The sequence below is a fragment of the Balaenoptera borealis genome, assembly GCF_965194805.1.
Source record: "Balaenoptera borealis genome assembly, chromosome: 9".
Taxonomy (NCBI): Eukaryota; Metazoa; Chordata; class Mammalia; order Artiodactyla; family Balaenopteridae; genus Balaenoptera; species Balaenoptera borealis.
The window spans coordinates 1,434,708-1,455,869 of NC_138873.1; the positions used below are offsets into that span (position 1 = coordinate 1,434,708).

General features: G+C 49.8%; 1 protein-coding gene across 5 annotated transcripts in view; it reads right to left on the reverse strand.

The window, feature by feature from the left end:
* SMOC2 (SPARC related modular calcium binding 2) overlaps positions 1-21,162 on the reverse strand; it is a 156,348-nt gene that overhangs the window by 95,587 nt on the left and 39,599 nt on the right. For 3 of the 5 annotated variants that reach the window (XM_082406323.1, XM_082406326.1, XM_082406322.1), the window contains exons 2-4: positions 14,774-14,945; positions 4,634-4,740; positions 3,559-3,658 (exon numbers count right to left, since the gene is read on the reverse strand). In XM_082406323.1, coding sequence (XP_082262449.1) covers positions 3,559-3,658; positions 4,634-4,740; positions 14,774-14,945 — 379 coding nt within the window. The remainder of the gene's footprint in view (positions 1-3,558; positions 3,659-4,633; positions 4,741-14,773; positions 14,946-21,162) is intronic. The other 2 variants (XM_082406325.1, XM_082406324.1) reach the window with 1 other exon arrangement.

Here is a 21,162-nt window from a genome sequence, read left to right on the forward strand (position 1 = left end):
CCCGGCCACTGTCGCCATGACGTGGGCTCCCAGCCTGCTCTCCCCACTCGTCCTGCGCATCCCCTGGCAGAGGCTGGCCCTGACACTGGGGTTCCCCGAACCCTCCTGCAGTCTCTTTCCTGCCATCCCTCCCCTGCAGGGAAGGGGCCGTCCTGACCCCACCTCCCCTCCTGTCGCTTCCTAGACATCCAGCACCTTCCCTCTGTCAAAATCCTCGGGAAACGATGTCAGGTAACTTACGACCTCGGGGAGAATTTAAATCAGTGTGTTACCCCTTCCGTGGGCTTTGCATCTTCAACTTTCTGAATCTGTGAAACATCACCCTCACACATAAAGTGCCTCAACACAAACGCACAGCCCAGTGACTTATCACCATAGGTCCAGGGAAACAGTGTCCCGGCAGGGGGAGGGGCCCCCAGGCCCAGCCCTCTTTCCCATCTCAGAGTTCTCCCCCTTCCACACCTCACCGCTGTCCTTAGAGTCTGGCCACTGAAGCTGAGTTTTGTCTGGTTTTTGAACTTTAAATGGGCTGCGGTGTTCCGGGCTCCGGCCCCCTCACCCGGACACACTCACCAGAGCCGCAGCAGCTCCTGTGTTCTCGCCGTTCGTGTCCTACCCGAGGGCCAAGCAAGCACGTGATCTCTCCCTCCGACACCAGTGGACACTCGCTGGCTTCCAGGATCTGGTCATCACCACCAGCGTGCCGTGCACACTTTCTCACACGCCTCCCGCTACAAAGCCGGCCCCTGTCTGCTCGTCCTGTGCCCCGTCTGCAGGGGCGAGCTGATGGCACGTCGGGGCCCCCCGGCGTTCACCGCTGCTGCCCCTCCCCTGGGGGTCAGGGAGTCTCCCTGGGAGGCTGGTTTGCATTTCCCTGCTACCCATGAGCACAAGCACCTTTTCCTATGTGCGCTGGTCCCTAGGATTTCCTCATCTGTAAAATGCCGCCTGTTCAAGACTTTTGTCTGTTTCTGCTAGATGGCCTCATTATCCCATTCTTCTTATTGATCCATAGGAATTTGGTGCTTTGCCTTAATGGCTTAAAAACACACGACTGTGAAATAAAAGAATCCTTCCCTTTGAAGGTCTTTCTGGGAGGAGTGGGCGGGGGGACATGGATGCTGGGACCCCCTCTGTTCCACTGAAATCAGCCGTGAGTGGACGTCCCCCGCCCTCCCCAGGGGCTGCTGCAACGTGTGTCTGCACCAGTTCATAATAAACACATGCATTCTAGGTGACCATTATTGTTTACTGCTAAGTTTTAATGTGTGTCTGCACCAGTTCATAATAAACACACACATGCATTCTAAGTGACCGTTATTGTTTATTGCTAAATTTTAATATCTTTTTCTGATTTTCAAATTTCTATAGAATGTGTTTATACGGTAAGCTCCGGGCGAACTCCAAGGCCAAAGACCACTGTTGACTGCTGACATTTACCCAGTTGTAATAAACTAGATGGAAATCACTCCCACGCTCTACAGAGAGTGGACAAAGCGTATCAGCCCCAGCAGGCGTCAGCCAGGGTCCCAGGGAAGGGAGGAGGACGCCCCTGGGGGTTTGCAGATGGAAACTGACCAGCTGACATACACATTATTAACCACAATCTCTCACAAAGTGATGCTCATTACCGCACTTGCAAGTGATTGGGGAGGATGTGTCAATATCCGGGAAGAGGTTATGTTACATTGTGCAAAAGTCTATCATAAACTCTGTGTGTGGGGCACTGAGTCCTCCCAACACTCTCCCTTAAATACCAAGATTCTCTCAACAACCCCGTGCAGCGCACAGTTTCCACACGTGTTCCGAGCACAGGCACCTGCTCTCCCCCACCCATATCTCAGCAGAATAAAAGCATGAATACAGCTGGGGATTCATAGAATTTTCCCATAACCCTGGCCAAGCTGCAAAACCAAGCCATTGGGGTGGAAAGGGAGGCACTCCTACAGGGAGCTCCGTCTCCGGCCTGGGAGGAAGCCTGCCCTGACCACATCACAAGTGTCCTCAGAGACACGCCCTCCCTGCCCCCGCTGGCATTTTCCATGCAATAAACACCAGATTCTAAGCAAAAGGGAAGAATACTCCTTCTTCCATAACCCATCACTTGAAACAAAAAAATCCACATGGGCAGTGAAAACAATGGAGCATTTCTATACAGCAAAAATTGCTGCTACCTGGTTAGAAAAAATAATGTGAGTGAACAGTACAGTGGTTTGATTCTAGAAACGAAGTGTTTGTTACAGGGAAGTTATAAGAAATCCAGCCAACTTTGCTCATGGTTTTCTAAGAAAGTTCTTTCAGACACTACTTAATTTCTCAAAAGGTGTCACTAAAATCACGGAAATAGGTATCTCCTCTGCTGTCTCCTTCGTAAAATAAGGCTGGGCTTGACTCAAAATGCTGTTACTTGGTTGAAATGAAATAAGCATTTGCAAGTAACTTTCAGAGTGAGGGACACACACAGAGGCCAACTCCTTATGCTAATTTTTTTCTCTTTCATTTACTCCACGAGTTTGTAAAAGAATTATTAAGTGTAAATGTAAGTTCACTAAAAATATATTTACAGCAATATTTAGATCTTGGATGACAAAACAGTTTTAAAAATAAGTATATTTTAATTCCACATTATGCACATCCCCTGGCTTTTAAGTGATGACCAGTCACTTAAAATATAAGGTTTTGTGTTACTGTTAATTACGTACGTCATCATTCTGAAGCAGTTATGAGTTCTGACCTGTGCCTTGGCTCCTGGTATAAATGTCTGAATCATGAACAGAATTTCTAATTATAAGATGCCTGGTCTTGAAACAGAAAAGGGGTCTAAAAGAAAACTGTAAATACACGTTTCAATATTTTACATGAAAATTCAGGAAGATGTTTTGTATTGTTACATAACAGTATGTTTTTCCCTAGTAAGCTTAATCTAGTAATTGTGACACAAATATCATGAAATTTCTTCATAAATGATCTGATAGGTCTCCCTCACCAATTAATCAAAACTCAAGCTGCAGACCATTTTCAAATAAAAATGATCTGAATCTTTTATAACATTTTTGGTAAAATATTAATGGAAAACAGACCATTTTATAGATTATTCTCCTGCCAATATTATTACCTTCAGTACATGAAGCCCTCTTATGAGTAATAAAATAACACAAATAAACCATCTGGAAAGGGATCTGTGACGAATGATCCACTTTTTCTTTGCAAACATATACATACAAACACAGAAATGTTCGCTTTTCTCGGCCAATGAAAGCATTTGGTCATTTCCACTGATGACCACGGTCCTTGTGGTTATTTCTAAAAATTAAGAGTCCCGAATTGCCATAACCTACCGTGGTTCAGACCCAGATCCTCCATTCCTAAGCTCTCTTAAAAACAAAGTTTTCATAATACTTTGGGATTTGTCCAGTGACTCAAATCCATTCCCAACATTCCTCATAATTCCACCTAAACTGAATTTCTTTTCAGTTATGAGCAAACATTGGTAAGATGATCAGAAAGCAGCCAATAATGTCAGTAGCAGTTTCACCTCGTAAATTCAATTGGACCTACCGGGACACCTGGGCGTCTTGTGGGCCACGGCGGTGCCGCTGATGGGCCTCCCGTTGGGTGTGACGCACCAGCAGTACCCCGTGTAGCTGTGGCACTGGACCTGCAGGAGGGACGGGATGGGACGGGGCAGTCAGTGCGCGTGGCGCCCGCCCTCCGCGAGGCCCCCTCCACCACCTGCAGCCCAGCCTCATTTCCAACGCAGGTCCCGGAGGCCCGGTGCTTCCTGAGTCCTCGCGTTTGAACACCCGGAAAACAACCTGTAATGCTCTGGAACCTGGGAGCTTAGGGACGAAAGGGACCAGAGGCGTTTACAGTGAACGCCGGTGGGCGCCAGCCCGTAACTGTTCAGTATCTAATCCTTCATCTTTGCGATGGGGCCCGAGCCCGCATCTTATAAGAGGGAAACCCAGGCACCAAGGAGTCAGGATCGACAGGAGACTGTGGTCCGGCTGCCGGCGGGATGTCCCGTCACGGCCCCAGCTCCCCACCACCACCAGCCAGCCAGCGTGGACACCACCCGTGGCTCCAGCTTCTCTCTCTCTCTCTCTCTCTCTCTCCTTCCTGAGTCTTTCAAAGGTCAAATGATTGTTGTAAAAATACATAGAGTTCACATGATTATTGGATGGCTCACAGCAGATCCTGTCTTGCGTGTGGTTTGTTTTTCCTACCAAAAGCTATGTCAGTTAGCATAGTACTTCAGGGATTTGTTTCCCTTAATAAGAAATCATAGTACTGACAATAACAATATTGACCCACTCCAGGTAGAGCACTGGGTGATTAGACGCCGCCACTGACTAACGAGGTGACCCCAGAAGCTGGATGTGACCTTGGCGTGTTCTCGTCCGCAACTAACGCTGAACCGGAGCCGGAGGCTCAGCCGTGAGCCGGCCCGGAGGAAGCTGTGCCGTCCATTTCCCAGCAGTGAGGGTGGACAGCGCGGCCGTGACAGGGGCACCTGCGCCGGGGAGGGACTCGCCCTGTTTACGACAGTGACCCCCTCGGGAGGAACCACTCTGAGACAGAAGGGAAGACCCCGCCCCGGGAGAGGCCCACCGCCCCTCCGCGGGCTGCACACCTGGCTGTAGGTGCCGTCGCCGTTGCACTCAGGGACGAACACCTGCTGCAGCTCCTGCCGGGCCTGCTCCTCGGTGTACTTCCTCTCGGCCACGCACCTGGACACGTCTGCGGGGGGCACGGGGCGAAGGCGGCAGTCAGGCCTCGGGACGCGCGGCACAGGTGCCGCGCGGGGGGCGCTGCCCGGCGGGCACCCGGCCGCTGAGCGGGGCCCCTGTGGGGAGGCCAGGCCTCGGCGGGAAGCGCGGGAAGGGACGCTCGCCCACGTGCAGTGAACGAGGACGCCGAGGCTCTGAAAGGCCACTCGGCTTGTCCCTGGTGAAGTGTCGACTCTGCTTGCCAGACGGTGCAAGACGGGCAGTGGCCCCGCCGGTCACAGACAGACTCTCGGATCCTAGGGGGTCCATCGGAGCACAGGGGCCAGGCCACGTGCCAAGTGGGGACCAGGTCTAGGAGCCACAGTGAAACTCAGCCCAAAGGCACTGCCCTGGGGGGAGGCGGGGCGGGCGGGCAGCCTGGGGGCACGTGGCTTCCTGCCCTCGGCTGCGGCCCAGGGGACCCGTCCCATCCGTGGTCCACCCGGCAGCCTCTTTCCTCTGCATCTGAGTTTCTTAGGATGTCAGAGTGATACCAGGCTCCCGCGCTTCTCACCTCAAGTGGAAAGTCCAACAATAAATCAGATTAAAGGGTCAAATATCTTTATCAGTCCTCGCACCAAGTGAGCACAAATTTCCACATATTCACATGAAAATACTACAACGTGATGATTTGATACAAAGCACGATGTTCCTACCGTTCCTTAGGAAGATATCCCCTGGGACACCATAAACTAGTAGAAAAGGAAAAGACTGAAACAGTCAAGCACATCTAACCCAGCTCTGGATGGCAGGAATGAGGAAACAGACACCAAGACCCACCATGGAGACCTGCGACGGTGGGAAGGCAGGGCCCGGGAGCCGCCGGACCTGCAACGGTGGGAAGGCAGGGCCCGGGAGCCGCTGGCCTGCTCCACCTGAACTGGTACCAGAGCCTGTTCACTCCTGGTGCTCGTCTCAGGACCCGGTAGGAGTTACACAGGTGGGCCAACCCCCGATAAGGGCCCCTCTTCTCACGACCACAGGCCAAGAAAATAGGCTGTGCAGAATCTGCGTCCACCGTGGGGAAGCACGTCCCCAGGGCTGCCACCACTACCCTCACGCCCTCAGGCAGCACCCCAGGCACATGTCTTGTTTCTTTAGACCGTCATCTGATGTAGCTCCTTTGAATTTTAGAAGTTGAAAAGAATGGCTTTCCCCATTTTTCTTAAGTGTTTCCAGATTTAAATTACAAGTTGTCTAGATCTGGAAGGCCCTCTGGACACTGAGATACTGCTTCAAACGTGTCCACTGCCCAGCCGTTTTAGATGGTGACTTTCTGATTGCTTGGTAGTAAAATCTCTTGGCTACACCCAAGAGAAATGCCATGTGGGCACGAGCTCCAGGGCTCGGGGCTGCCTGTCCTGCAGTGTCCACGTCTGAACACTGACTCTGCTGCCGGAAAGCCTTATCTTGGACTCTGTGGAAGCCGCCTCTAGCAAGATGGGCCTGCGCTTCGGGGAGCACGTCCAGGCAGGCTCAGGCCTCACGTCTTGATCTGCATTTTTGCCAGCACTCGGCAACATGTGGTTTTAATGCAGCCTGTGTTTTAGCTGAGGAGAAATCACTGCTCTGCTGGACTTCCGTCCTCATTTTTGTAGCATAACCTGTGGTTTGACTGTCTAAAAGGAAAAGTGACATGAGCTCTCAGGTTGCAAGGTCTCCACGAGGGTACAGACAGGGCTACAAATTACTTCTAACATTTGAACTATTGTGGAACACGCCAAAAACGCATACATTTCCCAAACCACCCACGGGCCCCGTTCCGGGCTCCGGGCTTCTGGAAAAGACTCCGCACTTGCCACTGGCGGGAGAGCTCTCAAACCCCTCACACGGACGGCACATTCAGTTCCGGGTTTACGTCTGGCACGTGGCTGAGGAGTCAGCCACAGGAAACCAGGAAGACTTTGCAGCAGGAACTGCAGGGCCCGTGTCAAGCATCCCTGAGAGCAAGTCTACAGCCGCCTACTAGACAGGAGTGCTGTTTGCCTCACACCAACTGCCTGTTTGTTACTCCTGATCCCGGAAAGCGTTAGTCAGGGGCAGGGCCTTCACTCTTGAGAAGAGGCGGAAGAGAGTCTGCCCCATCCATCCTACGGAAATACAGAAACACGCCAGGGAGTTCGCCCCAAATTAGCAACATCTCCCTAGTGTTCTTTCTACTTTGTTTTTTATTTTATGGTGGTTAGGGCACTTAACCTGAGGCTGACCCTCTCAGAAAGTTTCTGCGTGTACAGCGCACTGTCGTTAATGCCCCCTTGTGCTGTGTCCCCCGGCCGAGGTCCCGGACGGTTCATCCTGAGCGGCTGCAACGCTCCCCTCCGCCCTTAACATCGCTGTAAACCATATGTGGTTAACAGGTACCCCCTGAGGCTAAATTAAATGCGCCTCTTTATAGAAATCAATATATGAAGCACAGCCTCCGAATTATATTATTCTCAGCTTTTCCAATTTGTCCATCACTTTTAAGTGGAACAGAAAGGTTCAAGAGTCTTGGAGCTGAATTTACAGGTGATACATTTCTTCCCTAATTATATTTTCTCTCTTTACGCTTCCTGTGGTGAGATTAAAAATTAAGCAGGTGCTTAACTCTTCAGGGGCCTTGTTGCGATTTTACTCTGGACCCTTCATTTTTAACTGTTTGAGAATTAAATCCTCAAAACATGAGCACGATAATTTGTCCTTACTGTGGGACCACTACGCAAAACCTAAAATTCGTCATTTTAACCATTTTAAAGTGTACAATTCAGTGGTGTTTAGCGCATCCGAAATGTTGTGTAACCACCACTTCTACGTGGTTCCAGGGCATTCTCATCTCCACAGGGAAGCCGATGCCCACTGAGAAGCCCTCCCTCCCCCGGCGACAGCACTATGCTCTCCGTCCCTATGGATTTGCCTATTCTGGACATTTCATATAAATGGAATCAAACTGTGTGACAGTGTGTTTTCAATGTCCATCCACGGCGTTACCTGTGCCAGCATTTCATTCCTTCTTAGGGCTGAAGACTGTCCATCGTACGGACACACCGCAGTGTGTGTTTCTGCTCTGGTGCTGATGGACATTTGGGCTGTTTCCACCTTTTGGTGACTATGAGTAATGCTGTTCTGGGCACTCACGTACAAGCTTTTGGTTGAACCTCTGTTTTCAAGTCTTATGGTTATATATACCTGGAGGGGAATCTCTCGGTCCTATGATAATTCTGTGTTCAATTTATAGAGAAAACACCAAACTGTTTTTCACAGTGTATGAACCATTTTACATTCCTGCCCAAAAATGGACAAGCGTTCCAATGTATCCACATTCTCACCAATACTTATTTTCTGTGTTTTTCATTTTTAATTGTGATAGCCATCCTAGTGGGTATGAAGTGGTATCACATAACTTTTTGGTTCATAGTCATTTTTAAACTATGATCAATTTTTACCTCATAGGAAAATCCAGCTTAACTGAAAATTATAATATTTTAATTAAATCAAAGCATTAAGCTCCTTCTAATCAAGGACTTCAATCACTTTTTTACTAGACCAAAGAAAAACTTTTGCTTTGATGCAAATTTGATCACATTTTTAAGAAAGTTTTTGTTATCTGAAAGAGCAGAGACTTTACAAATAATTTCTATCCTGTGTTTAGCAAGGCATTGCGAACAACAGGTTCTTAATAAAAATTTTTGGATGAGTTCTTTGTTAGTAATAATGAGTTTTTGTAAGCAATTTATTTACCTGGTTGTTAACTATTTTCTCTCAACTGCAAAGTAAAAGACATTCCTTTTCCAAGGGGATCACAAAACGTGTCTACGCATCAAGATACGTTAGTCACGGAAACTATCAAGATGCACTGCTTGCTCTGAACTAGAAATAAACGGCCATGTTTTATAGTGGTTGTTCCTAATGATGGTTTTCATTTAAACAGGAAGCAAACCATTTCCTACTTTGCTAAAATCACTCAGAACAGGTTTAAGCAATTATTGGAAGAGACAGATTTGCTGCACATTTTATGCAGAAGAATTTTGGAGAAGAACAGTTAAAAGGACCCGAGGAGGCTCAGCCAGAACAAGGTCATGGAGCACTGATGTTTACAGGCGGTCCTGACCCTGACCGCCCCCGAGCCCGGGAGCTCTTCTTGTGAGGTCCTCTGTCCATCACACACAGGATGACACGGAAACATTACCCAGAAGAAAGCGGATCGCGTTTCCTTTAACTCTTCCTGTGTAAGTCCTCACCCCGGAGACAGAGCCGCTCAGCAAGCTCCTTACTGAGGCAGAAACCCTTGGGGATATGGGATTATTTTAGAGTCCCATTTATGAAATGTACAATGAAAGGCTACACTGGGTATTTTTCGGGTCAATAGACCTACTGACCCTGGACCTAGCAGGGCGACTACATGGTGATGGTTTTGAGCACGGTGGTGTCAACTCTCTGGGGACACAGTTCTCACCGCTGGGTCCCCGTGGCCAGCACGGGGGCTGCTCGAACAAGGCTGGGGTCAGAACAAACAAAGCTGATGAGGAAGCCAGCTCTCCCTTGGTAGTGGCCGCAGAAACAACAGCCCGAGGGTGACAGACCTTTAATTTTATTGGCATCGAATGAAGGCAGACCCTGTGTTTCAAAAGTTGGAATATTTTACCCACCCGTAATTTTGAAGGCCAGCCTCCGAGGAGAATGAAGAATTCTGTGCTGCAATGTTCTTTGGCATAAATGATACAGACGGCTGTGCTGTGATAAAGGGCCAGCAGGACTCTAAGGAAGGCTCCCCACCCACCCACGTGCAGCCGCCCAGCTCGGGCAGAGCCACAGGAAGTGTCCAAACCGTCCCCTGACCAGAGAGAGCATCTTAGAGCCGAGGAGAAAGAAACTGAGTTTTCATCTTAAGTATTACCATTGTAAACGCATAAAGACAGAAACCAATTAGAACAGGAAAAGCCAGGGTACATAATTGGGGTGGCCAAGTCCTAAAGGAAAAAGAGTAAGATAAAGTGCAAACGACTGCAAGAATACATAAAAGTATTCCAGCGTTTCTTACAACATTCATCCAGGAAACAACTGATCAGAAGCAGCTCTGTGATGACCGATCACCACAGCCATCAACGCATCACCCTAGGTCCCCGTGCAAGTGACCCCAGGGTCCTTTTGTGTGAAGTTTGGATACAAACCTTCGCGGGGCAGACTGACTGAGGCCGCATTGTGCCTGCCCCGGCTCCTCTGATGAACTAACTTTGGAGGATACAGGGTTGCTAAAGCAAACAGAGAAGAGATCTTTTTCACGAACATTTCAAAAAGTTCTGCTGTGTTCCTGAGCCTGGCTTGAACGTGAGAGCAATGGCGCTACCTCTCATTGTGTCTGCTTCAGTCTATAACGAGGGCGCTTCTAACATCGGACCTGTTAGAACAGCGTGAAGGAGTTAAGGTCAACAGGACCGGGGTAGGGTTTCTGCAAGGCACAAGCGCCAGCAAGATTAAGACGTCCTGGAACCACACACGTAAAGGGCATTTCCGAGCCTGCCTGTGGGCGAAAGGAGTCTGATGAGACACAGCAGGAAGCAGGGACACAGACCCCCGAGAGGACCAGGCGGAAGACGCGCGCGCGCACGTGTACATATGTACACGCACGAGACACACGTACACACCCATACACGCAGGTGCGTGCCCACACGCACACACACACACGTGTACCTATGCACAAGTGCCACACACCCTGCGCAGACTCCTCTCATGGAAATACCTGTTTCATTGAAGAAAATGATGGCAGGTTAACTGATTTCCAGCAGCCAAACTGCACCCTGGTCCTCGGCGCCGCTGTGGGTTAACAAAGCCTGCAGGTGGAGCTACGTGGAAACGTCCAGATGCTCTGCCTTCTTCAAAGGCAGTGTCATCCGAAGCCTGAGGAAAATGGCCAGGATGAAGCTTCCAGCCCACTTCCTGGCTCTCCAAGTGTAAAGGCCTGGGAGGCGCACACCTTTATGATCAGAAGAATCTTCGGAGGGAAAGAATTCCTCGTGTTCACCTGACCCGACCGCCCTGTTTCAGAGGCGAGAAGGCGGGTGGAGCCCTCCTGGCCTGGCCCCTTCGCGCTGGTTCCATGGTCCCCCGGCCCCTGGGAGCTCGCGAGGTGCAGCGGCCAGGACCTCGCCCTCCCGCCCCCATCTCCGCCCCACGTGGAGATCCACAGCCGGCTGCCTGCCTGGCCACGCCACTAGCATCAGAGGTACTGCTGCTGGGCTGCGGGCACCACCGCTGTTAGCTTGTACGTCATGTGTTTGAATAAAATCAAAGTACACAGAGCACTTCAGAGAGGGCGGTACTGTACCGACTGGGGGTGACAAGCACCTTCGGGCCTCGCAGAAATTCTGCTTGAAAACCTCGGTACTTTCAGGGGCGACAGCCCTGCTGACCACATGTGTGGTTTACGCCTTCCTCGGAATTTCCAGAAGTGCAGTGCTGGGAGCCCGAGCTCCCTCCCTGCAGGACTCAGCGGAGTGCACACCGAGCCCAGGTCAGCGGGATGCCCCCTGCAAGTGGCCTGGGTCACACACAGGGAAGAGGACGGTCACGCGGTCCTGAGGGCCAGGCCTGCCCAGAGAGCGCTAAGGTAACGCCTGGTCACAGCAGCCCAGCAGGGACAGAGGGCCCGTAAGTCACACTGAGGTTTCTAGGCCAAGGGTCACGATGTGGCCAGAGTGAAAGCCCAGGGTTTTCGCAGGGAGAGAACAAGGGCTCTGGAAACTCGCCATAACTGCGATATTAATAATAACCCCTGTCGTGGGGCAGGGGTCTGTCTCCTCGACATCGTGGACCCCTGCGCGCTCGTATGCCGGCCATGCTGCGACCCACGGAGACCCCAACACTGCCAGGGTGTCGCTCTGCAATGACGATCAGGGCAGTGGCCATGAGACTCGGGCAGCAAATGAGAAAGGGGACGTCGAGTATCAGGAAGCACTTTGTAACAATGTTCCTTTCCTTATTCGTTGGTCACTAAAAAGCCCCGGGTCTCGGAAATCTCCAGGAAGTTGTTTCTGTCAGATATCCTTTATAATTCTGTTTCCAGAAATCTCAAAATAGTTCCAAGAACTACCGGCATCTTGACTTTTCTTCTTCTTCTTCTTCTCCATCTTCTTCTTTTTTTTGTTTTTTGTTTTTGGCTTTTTTATTCAATGCCAGAGATTTTTCTTGAAAAGAAAGACAGGCCCAGTGGTCTCAGATCAAAAGAAAAATATTAATGTGCTTGCTGAGTTCTAAAAACACAAACTCCACAAATTTCTAAGAAAATATGAGAAAAATCCATCAGTGTAAACCAGTGCGCTTCTGTTCAAGGTCAATAGTTAGAGCATAATATGAAGTGCACAAAAAAATTTTAATCCAACTTAATTAAATACTGAAATATTTCAATCGTTCCCAAACTAGTACATCCAAAAGAGACCGGCCTGTGGAACTGTCACCAACCAAATATGTGGAAATGCCCTCAAAATATGCAGCTTCACACTTGCCAAGCTGATACTACGATATACCAGCCAACTTCAAAACCAGGAATAATTTAGAGCAAATGCGGATGAATATTCGTATTCCATGCAGTGGAAGTGCCATTTCAATCTCCTTCTCCCGCTCTCACCTTCATAGCAGAAAGCTCTCGACCTGGGTGTGGTGCGGAATTGGCAGTGGTTGTGCCCTTGGGGACACAGGGATGCCACAGCAGCACCCGCCCGGGGCAGCCAGAGACAGGTCTCTGGTCCATCAGCACCAGGGTCCCCTCCCATTCACCGTGAACCCTTCCTGCCACGTGGTCCCGGGGCAGGCTGACGGGTGTTAAATGCTGGACCCAGGGGGACAGGGTAGGGAAACGACCGGCAAAGTAAATGAGCCGGAATGAAGGAGCCCATCCTGTCTGAGGAGGTTCTGCTCCGCTCAGAGCTCGGCTCCAGGGAAACGCTGCGTCTGTGGGAAAACACTGCAGGCTGGAAAGCCCTTCTCCGGGCAGCCCCAGAATGGACCAGACTCAGCTCACCCACAGGATGCGGGCTGGAAGCAGACGCTACAGAGCTCCAACTCCCCCAAATCTACAGCATCAGAGGTACCTGATGCCCAGTTATTTCAAACTATGCTGTACAACTAACGATGTCTCTTTAAAGTAACTTTAATATTTGCTACCCTTGGCAACCGAAGCACCAGATAAACTTGACCTCGAAGTTGACAGGTATCTTCGCATTCTTTCTATTTTAATCCTTTTGATTTAAATTAAACCTGTTTTTAGGAAATAAGTTGTTTTTACCTACTTCTTCCTTATCACATTTTTTAAAGATTTTTTTTTTTTTTTGATGTGGACCATTTTTAAAGGCTTTTATTGAATTTGTTACAATATTGCTTCTGGCCTATGCCTTGGGATAGGAACCTGCACCCCCTGCACTGGAAGGCGAAGTCCCAATCACTGGACCGCCAGGGAAGTCCCGTCCCTTATCACATTTTTTGTGCCACAAATTTATGGTATGAAATTTCTTCAGTGAGGTGTGAGAATCCCAACCAAGGGAATTATCCAGAAAAAAATTAGGCTGGATCCAAACACAAATAAGCTAACAATGACATCACCAAAAGGCCATCTGTGCTTAATTCCAATGTACCCTCCCTGTGCAAAAGCAACCCACCATGGACTCTGCAGAGCTTGACGTGGGAGGCTCGGGAGAGCGACCTCAACTGTGGGACACAGAGGCCTCCGGTGTCAGTGTCCACCCAGACAGATGGACGGCCTCTGGCCTCTGTCTAATGAATCCACCACAGACGCCCACAGAGACTATGGCCAACGCAGAGGCTTAATATGGCGGCTTCCTCATCGTCCTCCGACAGAGTGTTTGATGGGAATTATCCTCCTAAAGGACATTTGATGTGGGTTCTCTAAAGGAACAGGGCACCAAAGAGGATCGTAAAACTCAAACTTTACTGCCACCTCCACAGCACCTGTTCTCACAAGCTAAGTCAGCACAGGCCATTGTTTCTAGAAGGTTCTCTGAAAGGTAGCTCACCTGATATTTGAATTTATTCTTAGGTCACTTCTCATTTCTCAGCACAGATACCTGAGGTGTGTAACAACAATCAAGGCATAAAGTTACATCCAAACTTTTCTCCCGAGGGATGTGTTTAGGGCACACAAATCAGACGCGCGTGGAAGGTGAGTGCTGGGCCGCCCCGAGGCCTGTGGGCAGAGTGCCCTGCGGGGTGTCAGCGGGAGTGGGGCCCACGTCCAAGGACAGGCAAAACTCTGTCTTTGTCACGTAGACCAGTGGCTCCAACCTGTTCACCTAGGATGTGTCGCATTATGAAAGGAAGAGCAATTACTCAAAACCTGGCCAAGCACGGAGTCGAGACAGTAGCATTTCTTTGGGCAGATTGTTGGCGCTAACAGCTAAACACAGCAGAACACAGTCTCAAGGGTGTTTTAGCCTGTGTGGTCTTTTTTCCTAGATAATAAGAAAAAGAAGGTTAAATCTCTTTCTGAAATTGACTCCATTTGTGCTTGAAACATCAGCTTGTTTTGCTGAGTCAAACCCTTCATTAACGTGGGAAGCATTTCAATGTTTTGCTCTAAGCCTGCTTGTTAACTCCAAATCTGCTTCTTAGATCAGGAAAATTGAAAATTACAAGTGTGAAATCAGCACCCCCCCCCCCCAAAATATCACTGAAAACGGCACAGGTGCTATTATACACTCCCCACAGGCTAAAAGGTGAAATGAGAAATAGTTGGAAGAACCAATAAAAAAAACTTTGGTGAGAATAATTTTAGGAGACTTTGGAAACATTCTGTGAAACCCTTGGATAAGTTTGTGTCATGATGTCATAAAACATTCTAAGAAAAGAGAGCATTCAACAAGAAAAAAAAAAATGATTCAGAAATGACTCTTCTCGCTATGTGCTCTGAACATAAACCCTTGACATTTTACATAGAAAACCTTAGCCAAATGAAAATAAAGCACATGGGCGTACATTTCAATGACTGATTCTTGAACAAATGATGGAAAGCAACTTACCTTTGCAGTTCCCGCGGTAAGCGATCTCTAGCCGGGGGTCTTTGCACTTGGCGCGCTGAAATTCACAGCGAGACAGGAAGGTCCTCCCGTCGGAGGCGCAAAGGGGTTTCTGGGCGGGACCCCCGCAGGCCAAGCCGCAGTCTTTGTCCTTGTCTTGGTCGACTCTCAAAAACTTGGAGGAGCAAAGAAAAAAGAAGCCAGACATCTCAAAGAGTGTTTGATGGAAAGCATAAGGCTATCTAAGGCCACTTCGTGCCAGGGGATGTCCCAGACACATGGTGGGAAGCTCTGAAAACTCCAACCTCCATCAGTTTCACACATCTGGATAACTGGTAACTTCTCTGCTCGGCATTTGGTGGTTGAACCCCTGAAGGCTCCACCACTGGCCCGGGACACCGTCCAGGTCTGCACGGGGGTGCACATGTTCTGTGTACCTTTAATAGTCTGAAGAGCAATGTTTTTCTTTGAGTTTGGGAATTCAGTGCCTGGTTGACTCCTGCATTCACCAGGTTTTGCCATCACCTTGGAAGTCGCAGGCGTCAGGAGCGCCCTGTCGGCGTGGAATTGGGGGGCAGTCTCTCCCTGTCAGACCGCTCCACACAATCTCACCTTCGTCCCAGGACCCAGGGCTGCGGGGGTGGTGCAAGCACAGAGCCCCTGCCCCAGGGGCCCCTCCACGCAGTCCCCGTTGACCGCTCTGGGGTCCCCATCCTCTCCTTGGCCCCTCTGACGACCCGGACACAGGGCTTCAGAGCTCACAGCATCTCCCAATGCGGCTTAGATCCGGCCACCTGCTCCCACACCTGCCCTCCTTGGACCACTGATGGCGCTCCCTGCCCACCCCCCGGGCTTCCCAACCCCCCATGCGTCCCACCCTCTGTCCTGTGTAGTCCTCCTCACCCCAGACGAAACAACAAACACGACGATGAATCCAATAAAGCTTCAGGCTCTGGGAAGTGGAGCCATCACGAGCGTTGGGTCACTGGAATGTCACCTGCCCTTCACAGGCGTTTGCTCTGATTTATGGCACCCTAGCGATTTATTAAAGGAAAGAGAGAAAACCCCGAGCTGTGGTTACTACTCAATACTCCACAGTAGTGTGCGGAGCCCTGGGCTCTGTGTATATTTGAACAGGTTTGTTTGGCATGTTTGCCCCGGTAATATTTACAGGGGTAGAGACAGCTCTACTCACAGCAACCCCTCCCCTGTCCCAGTCTGAGCTGGAGGAAGAGTGGCAATGGACTTCAGCAAAATTGCAGGGACCTCATCAACTTGTTCCCTCATCAGGAAGAGAAAGAAAGGGAATTCTCAAACTCAGGGTGCTTCGTTCCTTAAAAAGATACCCAAACTCTCCCCTTGCATCTCTGAGTGTCCTCGTTGGCGACGTGTAAAGACCTACCGAAGCTGAAGCTGAGATGAAGTCACGGGGGAAGGAAGGCCCCATGGGGGGGCGGCTGTCCAGAGAGCCACATCACTCCTGGGGTCCAGGTGGGGTCCTCACAGCCCCACCTGGGGTCCTGGGGAGGAAGGGCTGCGAGTGCACTGTGGCAGGGAGGGTGTGAGGGACAATCCCTCGGCGTGTGTGGTTGGGAGCTGAGGTCCCTGGCCATTTCCCGGATTTCTGGAGAAAGACTCCAGCCAGGAGGCAGGTGATAAGCGCCTGGAGGGGGACGGTTCTTTGTTCACTGGGGCCCCGGGACACAGGAGAGAGACTCTGCAGGCTCTCATTTTTCCTGAGAAGAAGTTCACTTGCTAAAATGATCTGTGCTTATTTTAACCAAGAGGCAAGTGAAAACAGATCATTACCTTTCCAAGATCTCGCAACAACAACAAAAGTGTTCTTTTACATAAAAGTGGGTAGAGCAAGCCCACAAGCACATTTGATTGAATTCTGTCACTGAGGGGTTTCAACCCCTTTCTTCTCTTTCCCCGAAACTGATTCATGAGAATTAACTCTCCAGCCACACGATGGCACACCCCAGGCTCCCAGGAGACAGGAGCGCCCAGAGCTCCGCACCTGGGGAACTCCATCCGCGTGAAACACTGCTCCTCTTACAAGGTCACTGCCTTACCTCGTTCCTCTCCTCACAAGCATTTGAGTTTTCGTAGACTTGTTCTTATGACTCGCAGCTGGCCTGGAACACAGCAGTTTTGTGCAAGAGAAAGAAAGAGAGAGAGACAGAGGCCACCAGGGGAGCAAACTTGACCGTGAAACATCTCGGGACCTTCGCAGGCCCAGTGCACACAGGAGCCCGCCCAGAAGCAGCTCCCTTCTACTTTAGATGAAAACCTGAAATAACCTACATCCTGCTAATTTTTGTGTTTAAGAGGTGGTCTATGTGTATTTCCTGAAACCCTAAGTGAGGAAATGCAGATGACTTAGGGAAGGACATCGTGATTATCATTTTCTCTAAATGTAGAGAGGCAGCCTCTCTATTTTTTATTTTTAAAAAAGGCTGAGCATTCAGGCGCTTGGAATTTGACCATAATTCTCAATAATTTAATGGTGTGGAACAAACAATGGAACTGTTCTTTCTCAGAAATGAGGGAATTCACACTTTCTGCATGTTTCTCCCCCTCCCCAGTTTTAACAGCAATTAAATTCCAGGGGAGACAGTGTACAGAGGAAAATGAGCTTTTAACGGAGCTGGATTCTTTGCTAAACAAAGCCCTGGAGGGAAAATTAAATAGTCCTATTCTAAAGAATTTAGTGTTCAGTAAAGAACTTGGTTGAGGGTCTTCAAACTAGTTCAGATAAAAGGCACTTTGTCAAATTTAGAAAGAAATCAATTACACCTTGAACGACACTATTAGAACAAGGACCTCAGGGTCCCAGGGCCCGTCTCCTTTGCTTTCACCAAGCAGGGCTGTCTGCACAGGTGCGTGGGGGGGGGGGGGAGGGGCAGAAGGAAGCTAAGGGGGTGCATGTGCAGTGTCTGCCTGGAGGTCAAGCGACTCCTGCAGTAGAAAAAGTAGGTCAAGTGCAAACGGATTAAAGATGCGATCCGTCTTCTGCTTAATAAATGCATGGGTTTAAGCCAGAGGAAAAGCGGGAACAAAATGAAAACATGTCAGAAATGGGTTAAAACACTCTTAAAACGGATGAATTTCCCCACTGTGATATTGATATCTGATTAGAATATGGACTAACACATGGTATGCGTTAACATTAAGGAAAACACCCCTGAATTACATAATCCGGCAGCTGCAAGATTCCCCAGAGCAAGAACCTTCTAAATAATGAGCCACCGGAAAATGAATGTAGCTTCCAAGTAAGTGTGTTTGCGTGATGCGAGGCCCAGGCTCATACACTAGGGGTGAGGTGGGTTAGAACCGCGAGGGCGTCTGGGGCATGGGCGGGTCTGGGGGGGTTTGAGAGAGTAAGTGACCTTGTACCACGGGGGGAAGGTGGGGACACGGGGGACACAGTTATAAACACACCTGCTTTAAGGGCAACTTCTCCACTTTAGAGCCTGAGCTTTCTCAGATTTCAGGAAAGAGTTCCCTACATTTTAGTGGAATAGAGAACCCGAACCTATGACACGAACATGGCGATGGTGTTTTAGAGCCTCGAGTCTGAAGCTGAGGCATTTGAGTCAAACACAGCTGCTGCCCCGAGTTCTCCCCCAGAGAGACAGCCACTCGCTCATTCATTCATTCACTCATTCATTCATTCCCTCATTCGTTCACTCATTCTCTCATTAATTCATTCACTCATTCTTTCATTCATTTGCTCATTCATTTGTTCATTCATTCACTCGCTCACTCATTCATTCACTCATTCACTCATTCGTTCACTCACTCATTCATTGTTCACTCATTCATTCGTTCACTCATTCACTCATTCATTCATTTGCTGGAACTAACAAAACCCAATCTGTGCATGTTTTACAAACACTCTCCTGCAGTATTTTAATTGTCTGCCTCTTTTTCACACTCTTTAAGGACGTTGCATTTCTAAGGCAGATCAAAAGTCAGGTCCAGCTTGAATTGAACTTGTTCAGTAAGTGTTGAGGGACAGCCCTCTGCCAGGCTTTTTCCTGGACTCCAGGAGGGGCGTGGGGTGGAGTTCAAAGGCGGTCCTGTCCTCACAGAGCTTAAGTTCCAGAGGGCAGCAAATACAGCACCACAAAGCATCACGACAGCATCTAGGCCAACGAATAACTATCGTGTCATGCAGGACGACGCATGATCACCAGGTCACACAAGGCAGAACAGAGTGTCCGAGAGCCTTACAGGAGAGCCTGCTGAATCTGGTGTGGGGTGTGAAAACGCCCCTCAAAGAGACCATCTGAGAAGACTGGAAAAGCCAGGAAGGAGACGGGATGTGGCCTGGAATCCCAGGGCACAGATCACCAGAAGCAGCAAGAACAGTGGCTTCATGCGGGTCTGCTGTGGGGTCAGGCTGGTGACTGGCCTACAGACCAACGAGCTGGGAGGCACCCTGAGGACCGGGGCGGCTCAGGGGTGCCAGGGGTCCCCTTCCTGCCGCCAGAACACTCCCAACCCTGTGTTCCCCTTGTTACACACAGATGATGCCAGCGGACAGTGTTACAGAAGGCAACCCACTTGGTACGGTTCTCCAGTCCTTTGCAATTAACTCGACCCAACTGCAGCATTCATGGCTGCTGACTAACTGTAAACCAGTGAAAACTGGATTCCGCCGCTGCTCGACGCTACTCAGGACGTTTAGCAAACCGTCAGAATTACAAGAGTGTGGTGTCGACTCGATTTGTTTGTCTGTAAAACGGGAGCAATAATACTTTCTCTGCCGGCTTTGAGGTAGCTGTGAGAATAGCTAAAATAACAAGGTTTACACTGTGGAGAACAGGATGAAGACAACCGCGGGGTGGGAAGGGCGTCTGTCCCCCAAGGGAGCTGGCTCCTTTCCAAGGCAGGCATGGCACCAGGAGGTACGGACCCCAACAGAGACGGTGGGATCAGCTCTCTCTTAGATGCCGTCCCCACCCCTGCCTTCCCGACTTGAAAAACAAGCCAGCAATGTGAAGTGAAGACAATAGACTGTGGGCCTGCAAAGGGGGCTCTGTCTTAGGAAGTTTAAGACCTCAAGTAAAATAACGCAGTGAGATAGCAACGTAGTGATAACGTGTGTCACCGTCATCATTTTGGGCCCCTTTGTGCCTTTTCGTTGTATTTATGGGGCATCTGTAGGAATTTAAAAACCAAGGGCAAACTATTGGGATGAACTTGTTTAGGTTTTATGACTAGATTAAAGCTATAAACCCAATAAAGAGAGACAAAGAGTGGCCAACAGTCTGTGCTGGAAAATGCGAGTGTGCGTGGCGGGTGGTCTGCACCGCAGGGCTCAGCGGTCAAAGAAACGGCCTTGACTTTGGAGACGGGCAGCTGGCTGTATGACCGGGGATGGTCGTCCTCTTAGCCCAATAATCCTTGGCTTCTTCATTTGTGAAATGGAGGTGGTAACACTGTTGCCTGTTCCATCAACATTATTGGGAAAATGAAATGAAATAGTGCAGGAGAACATGCTTGGAGGAGACATGAAGATGTCACTTGGAATAGGCCCTCCCAAGCAGGTATTCAAACACAGGGCGAGTTTGCTCTGGTAAACCTTCACACGGCCATAAAGGTTTCAAGTCCACTGAAGGAGCATTAAGTGATCCTCCCACTTATGGTCATTTTCAAAACGAAACTTCAGAGCATGAAGTAGAAAGGGAGCTCAGTTAGATGGTCAAGATGAAGAAGCAGGTTTTGCAGGAAGATGCAGAGAGCAAGGGAGGTCGGCTCCACACGCAGGGTCCATGGGGAGGCGGTGCCCATGCCCGGAGAGGGGGCCTGGCAGACGGGCCGCAGCAAAGGCTGCAGGGACCCCACGGAGGACCGGACACATGAGAGTCGTGCACCTCGTGTAGGGCACAAAGACAGCCCTCCCAGGACTGAGAAAACCCAGAGAAATGCAGCGCCAACAGCCTGGCTGAGAAACGCGGATGCCAGACGCTTCTCACGCGCAGGAGTGACCCCCCGGGGCACGCAGGCCGTGGCGACTGTTTTCTTTATTTCTGGGCTGCCTTCGCATTTTGTTTGAGTGGACATGCGACTTTTTATAAGTGTTTTCCCAGAGTCCTTGCTCGCTTCGGGTCCCAGACCCAGCCTCTCTCTGGTGCCCTGGCCTCCAGTCACCGTCTGCACGGTGGGCTTCGGTTCCTGATCCCACAACCAGGGACAGTAGATGTCCGGCCACACCTCCTGCTCTGCAAATCGCTTCTCTTTCCCCCAAACCTTTCTTTTTTATTTACTTTCCTTCCGTGTCTCCACATCAATATTAATTTCAATGATGAAAGCAGATATTTTTTCTTCTTGTTAGTACTTCTTGGAGATAACTCAAGAAACTCCTGGGTCTTGATTGCTCC